General features: G+C 44.2%; 2 protein-coding genes across 2 annotated transcripts; both read right to left on the minus strand.

The window, feature by feature from the left end:
• Nucleotides 1-569: 569 nt before the first annotated feature.
• Nucleotides 570-1,499, minus strand: LOC105106895 (olfactory receptor 4X2). Its single transcript, XM_011000693.1, has one exon. The coding sequence runs from the start codon at nt 1,497-1,499 to the stop codon at nt 570-572; it is 930 nt and encodes a 309-aa protein (XP_010998995.1).
• A 3,918-nt stretch (nt 1,500-5,417) lies between these two features.
• LOC105106894 (olfactory receptor 4B1-like) lies at nt 5,418-6,500 on the minus strand. The gene has a single exon (XM_011000692.3). The coding sequence runs from the start codon at nt 6,417-6,419 to the stop codon at nt 5,490-5,492; it is 930 nt and encodes a 309-aa protein (XP_010998994.2). The 5' UTR covers nt 6,420-6,500; the 3' UTR covers nt 5,418-5,489.

Below are 6,500 nucleotides of genomic sequence, written 5' to 3' on the forward strand. Positions count from 1 at the left end.
TGTTTAAGGGAGTGTCCTCCACATTCTTCCACTGTAGAGTTACATTTTTAACTTTTGCAGTCAGTAAGAATGTTGTGGGGAAGTACTTTGAGATTGTTTGACATCTTATTTCTCACCAAGAAAACGTTAAATGATAGTGTTCATTCTGTCAGGACTACTTTCACAAGGAAGATTAAGTATAACAACCTTTCTAAGAATCAATTTAACATTTTGCAGCAAAAGTTGCTATATCTTTTAAAACAAAAAAAGTTACTATAGCAAGTGAGCTTTTAAAAAAAATCAAAGTAGATTTAAAATTTTATATCCATGAATATTTAACCACAGTGTTATTTAATTAGTAAAAAATTAGAAATGATCTAAAACATCTAACAAAAAATAGCTAGTTAAATAATAGTACATCTATAAGAGAAATATTTTACAAGTGATTAGAATTAAGTTGTTGAAGATAGAAATCAGTTAGAATAACTCTAGAACTAACAAGTCCTGGGACCTGTCCCCCATCCCTTCTGCCCCTTCAGTTGGGATGCAGCATCATTCTAAATCCATGAAACACCACCAAGACTCAGCCTCTATTTCTCACCTAGTTTCATTGTCCTGATCCACAGCCTTCTCATGGCCTTCTTCACTTCAGCATTTCTGAAGGAGTAGATGACAGGGTTGAGGAGTGGGGTGATCACTGTGTAAAACACAGCCACCATCTTGTCCGCAGGCAGAGTAGTAGAGGTCCTCAGATAGATGAAGATGCAGGGCCCAAAGAACAAGGTGACCACAGTGATATGGGACCCACAGGTGGAGAGGGCCTTGCGCCGCCCCTCAGAGCTTTGGTTCTTCACATGGAGCAAAATGACCACGTAGGAGGCTACCAGGACCACGAAGCTGATCACAGACAGGGTCCCCCCATTAGCAACAATCAGGAGACCAATGAGGAAGGTGTCAGAACAGGCAAGTCTGAGCAGAGGAAGCACATCACAGAAGTAGTGGTCAATCACATTGGGGCCACAGAAAGGCAAGCGGAAGATGAGAAGGATTTGAGCCAAGGAATGCACAACGCCCCCCGCCCATGCTACTCCCACCAGGACGGCGCACACCTGCCGGTTCATGATGGTGGTGTAGTTGAGGGGCTTGCAGATGGCCACGTAGCGATCATAGGCCATCACAGTGAGCAGGAAAATCTCAGTGCCAGCAAAGAAGTGGATAAAGGAAAGCTGTGTCATGCAGCCCCAGAAAGATATGGCTTTCCTTTCAGCCAGCAAATCTGAGATGAGCTTGGGGACTGTGGTAGAGGAGTAGCAGATCTCCACAAAGGACAGGTAGCTGAGGAAGAAGTACATGGGGGAACCGAGGCTTCTGCTGGTCATGACAGTGAGCACAATGAGCAAATTGCCCAGCACAATTGCTGTGTATAAGAGCAGAAATATCACAAAGCAAACTTTCTGCACATCCCGATTAGGAGAAAGTCCCAGAAAAATGAATTCTGTCACATTGCGTGTGTCAGCCATGAAGTCACCACTAGAAGGCAATAATTTGGGTAGGGTGACCTGAAATGATACAAAAGACCGCTTTGTTAAGCAGGTGAGTTGCATAATAATCCCCTGTGTATTTGAAATGTTAGCATTGAAACTGCAAATTCGGAGTCTTCTCAGAGACAGGAAATCCATCTTCCCAATCCATAGACCCTACAGTCAGTGGCCCTCTTCTCTCAGGACATTCCGGAAATGCAGCACTTGACACACTGACTTGGAATTGTTTTATGTGATCATCTGTCCCAGAAAACTGAACTTTCTCGGGGCAGAGATTGCAGCTTGTTCAACACTCCATCTCCAGTGCTAACCGAAGCACCTCTACAAAAGAGCTTTCAGTGAATGAACACAGAATGAGGGAATAGTAGATACAGATCTTCCCTCGCCTTTGTAGCACAGTATTTGGTACATTGCAAGCATTCAGTAAATACTGCAAGAACAAAGGTCCCCGAGGACCAAGATCACACTTTTCTCCATCCCTGAATCCCATATCTAGCACTATACTTGCCTTGAGCAAAGACCAAACCGATCTGAGAGCACTTTGTAAAATGCCATGGGCTTCCTGGCACCATTCCCTTTACCTTCAAAGTGGAACTGTAATCATCACATGAAAAAGAAGTGCATGCTCACAAGACAAAACTCACCCCAGTGTTTCTGTGGCTTTGCTGTTCTCACCACAGTTCCTATTTCTGTCCTGACCACAGATATGCAAATAATGCCCTGAGAACAGCCACCAGATCATGCAGGTCTCCCAGTTTTTCAGTCTGAAAGCAGTAAGGCCAAGCTGTCAACCAGAGCCCCTGCCTCTCAGAAGTTTCCAGATAGAGGATCTGCTCCTCCTGCAGCCTTGGGCTTAGGAATGGTGAAGACAAGACCACTGGGTCTACTTCACCTGATTTAAAACAAAAGAACACAATAGAATTGCATCCTATGTATTCCACAGAAAAATAAGAATTCTGGCAACTCAGCCTTGAGTTCACTCGGCTTAAGAGATACCAGGGGGAAGGCATGACGATCAAGTGAGAGAAGACTGGTCCCCAGAGAGCCATGCCTTTCCCTTTCCTAATCAGGCAGCTTACCTCGTGGGAAGCAGGACCTGGATACTAACAACTCAGACTTCCTTGTAGGTAACATAACTTCAGAAATCAATAGAAAATGTAAATTACTTTCACCCAGTGTCCACAGGGCAGCTGGGCTGTGGGGCTCTGCGCTGTTCAGTGGTCAGTTAGATACAGCTCTGGCTTATCATGGACTCAATTATGTGGCTTTACATGAAATGACACCACTGAGAGGATGGATCCAAGGAATATGGGCGACAAGTGTCAGAAAACTGAAATAGCACTTCTCCTTGGCTTTGGTGTGGATGAAGGTACAGGTATTCCCCACTTTTCAAAAGTTCACTTCGAAAAAGCCACCTCACTTTTACATTAGTACCTGTTTTTTTGTGTGTGTGTGGACAGAAAGAGGATCCAAAGAGGATTTTTGGTTTTATGGAAAAGGGTAAAAAGCAAAAACAGCAGTGTTTGTCTTGCAGAGTTACAGAGCCCCCCCCCCCCCAGCGGTGAGCCGCACTGCCCAGCTTCTCAGCATCAAGCTGCAGTAGCCTTCAGCTGTGACTGTGAGCATCCGTGCTTTATCCTGATTTGTTTTGTGTATTCATTAGCCGGATGCATCCGAAGGTTATCGTCTGTTCGCTTTACATCATTTACGTTTACAAAATGTCACGTAAGGACAGTCTCCTTTTGGATAGCAGGAGAAATGTGCACAGATCGGTGGTTCTCAGTCAGGGGCAATGTCTCTCCTAGAGGACACTTGGCAATATCCGGAGACATTTTTCATTGTCACAAACTAGGTGGAGAAGAGAGCCTACTGGTATCTAGCAGGTAGAGGTCATGGTTTCTAGGACACATCCTACCAGGCACAGGACAGCCCCCCACAGCAAAGAATTATCTGATCCAAAATGTCAACAGTGCTACTGTCGAGATACCCTAGTAGAGATATAACAGAATTTCTTCTGAGTTGAGTGGTACACGTGAGTGTATCTGGCACAGATTTTATACCATGTATTAGTGTGACCTCCTTTGCCTGGCAAAGAAAGAAAGCTGCCTTCTCTACTTCATCCAAAACTCTGTCCTCAAGTCTCAATTCAGTAAGCAGGTAAGGAGGCTGTGTTTCAGCAACAAGGGGACAGTCAGGAGAATGAAAGAGGCAGTCGCCAGGTGCCCCAGCATCAGAGAAGCAACAAAACCGCCCTGGAAACACTGGCCTCCAAATTTCTTGCTGAGCAAGCTAAAGTGTTATTATGGCTTAAACCAGGGCCTGGCAAACTTTTTCAGGAAAAGGTTAAATAGTAAATATATAAGCTTTGCAGACCGTACTGTCTCTGGCACAACTGCTTAACCAGGCCACCCTAACACGAAGTAAAATAGTGAGCATGACTACCGTCCAATAAAACCTTATTTATGGGCACTAGAACTTGAAGTTCATGTAAGTTTCATATGTCACAAAATACTATGCTACTTCGATTTTTTTTCAAGCACTTAAAAATGTGAAAGCCTTTCTTAGCTCACAGGCCATATGAAATGGGCTGGATTTGGCTTAAACCATATACCAGTGCTCAGATAACAACTGTCTAGAAAGGGAATGGTCCTGTAAAATTGTTCAGATTAACGTATTATGATAGGGGAGGACATATCTGACCCCATATTAGATCTGTTCCTTTAGCTCTAACCCTGTGCTCTGTTTCCTGGGCTGAGTCATGCTGGTTCTGCACCTTTTATAAAAGAATGTTTTCTGTAGCCTGAAATATACATTCAGCATCCTCAAGGCTCTACCCTTTAAGGGTACACTTTTCCATTCATATAGAAGTAAAAAGTTGCAGAACAGAGAATAGCAGTTGTCTTGTTGGCGGTTTACAGGGACAGGATGACCTGACCCACATGGACAGCTGTAGGAATAAAGGATTCCAACACCAAGAAGTTTGCAACAACCAACCATACCCCCTCCCCTTTTTCAGTATAAAAGGAGCCTGAATTCTGACTTGGAGAAGATTGTTCTCTAGAACATTAGTTCCCTATTTTCTCAGTCTGCTGGCTTTCTGAATAAAGTTATTATTCCTTCCCCCAATACCTCACCTCCTGATTTATTGGCCTGCCGTGCGGTGAGCAGAACAAGTTTGGACTCAGTAACAATACTAATGGTTAACGATAGTTTTATTGTATTTCACCTTCAGAGACATTTCCCTTCTAACAATGCCTTCCTCTTGTGAAATAAAGCTTCTACCATGGAATTTCAGATATTATAATCATATTAATGTGGCAGGGGCTCCAATGAAGTAGAAAAGCCTTCCTGGGAGTCCAATAAGATCACATTGATGGGGGAGACAAAGCAAAGTGTAATCTTCTGTCTCCAGGTGCCACAGTCTTTCCACAAACCACAGCACGCTAACACCACGGAAAAGTGAATGAGCCCAAAGTTGTACAGGTAGAAGATGACACGGTGGGAATTCAAGTTCAGATGTTCCTTGCTGAAATCTGTGCACCTTGCACTATGGATCACCAAAGAAGAGAAGGAATTTTCAGCATTTTCCAAAATAGGCACAGTGAGGAAAGGGCTATGACTGATACCACGGAGTATAAGGAGCCCACTAAAATACAACACAGCACCCAACGTTGTAAACCGCCTACAGCGTCAATTGAAAAATAAAAAGAAAATAAAATTTCCTCAATTATAACCCCCCCCAATAAAATAAAATACAACATGGCATTACCTCCTCAGGTCTTACATGGAACAAGGTAGTATATGAGAAACCAAAAATATATGAGGTGCAAATACAATCTCAGATTCTCCATTAAGAATGCTAACAAAGTAGCGTTTCTAACTTAATCGCACTCACATTATGACTTTAAGTAGTGTTTCTTCTGTCATTACTGCTCAGGCTTATTGGGGAGCTTTTTCAGATTTTCATTTTTATTCCACTCCTGAATTCACTTTCTTACCCCACAACCTCCTCATGGCGATTCTCACCTCTGCGTTTCTGAGTGTGTAAATGATGGGGTTCAGCATGGGAGTGACCACTGTGTAGAACACGGCCACCAGTTTGTCCTCAGTGAAGGTGGAGGGTGGTCGCATGTAGAGGAAGATGGCAGGACCAAAGAACAACATGACCACTGTGATGTGAGAGGCACAGGTGGAGAGCGCTTTGCGTCTTCCCTCTGCTGAGTGGTTCCTCAGGTTGACCAGGATGACAACATAGGAGGACACCAGGAGAAGGAAGGAGAAGATAGAGAATAATCCACTGTTGACCAACACAATAAGCCCCTCCACAGAGGTGTCAGCGCAGGCAAGCTTGAATAAGGGATGGAGGTCACAGAAGTAGTGGTCAATCACATTGGGACCACAAAAGGATAATTGGAGAGTGACAACAATCTGCACCATAGAGTGAAAAAATCCCCCCAGCCAGGAACCAGCCACCAGACGGTGACACACAGGCCGGCTCATGATGGTTGTGTAGTGAAGGGGTTTGCAGATGGCCACATAGCGGTCATAGGCCATTACTGTGAGCAAGAAGGTCTCAGTAACTCCAAAGAAGTGAAAGAAGAATATCTGAGCCACACAGCCCTCCAGGGAGATGGTTTTAATCTTGGCAAGTAAGTCTGTGATGAACTTAGGGACAACAGTGGAGGAGTAAGTGATCTCCACCAGGGACAGGTAGCTAAGGAAGAAGTACATGGGGGAATGCAGCCTCTTACTGACTTTGACCGTCAGAACGATGAGACCATTGCCCACCACCGTGGCCATGTACACAGGAAGAAACACCACAAAGCACACTCTCTGCACCTCTGGGTCCTGGAAAAGGCCGGTGATGATTAACTCGGTCACATTATTTGTATTTGCCATGGAAGTGATTCATAGGTACTGGGCAGGAAGTAATCAGAAACCTGCAATGAAACAAATACTGGCTGTAACCAATTCACCTCG

This window comes from Camelus dromedarius, chromosome 12, assembly GCF_036321535.1.
Source record: "Camelus dromedarius isolate mCamDro1 chromosome 12, mCamDro1.pat, whole genome shotgun sequence".
Lineage (NCBI taxonomy): Eukaryota > Metazoa > Chordata > Mammalia > Artiodactyla > Camelidae > Camelus > Camelus dromedarius.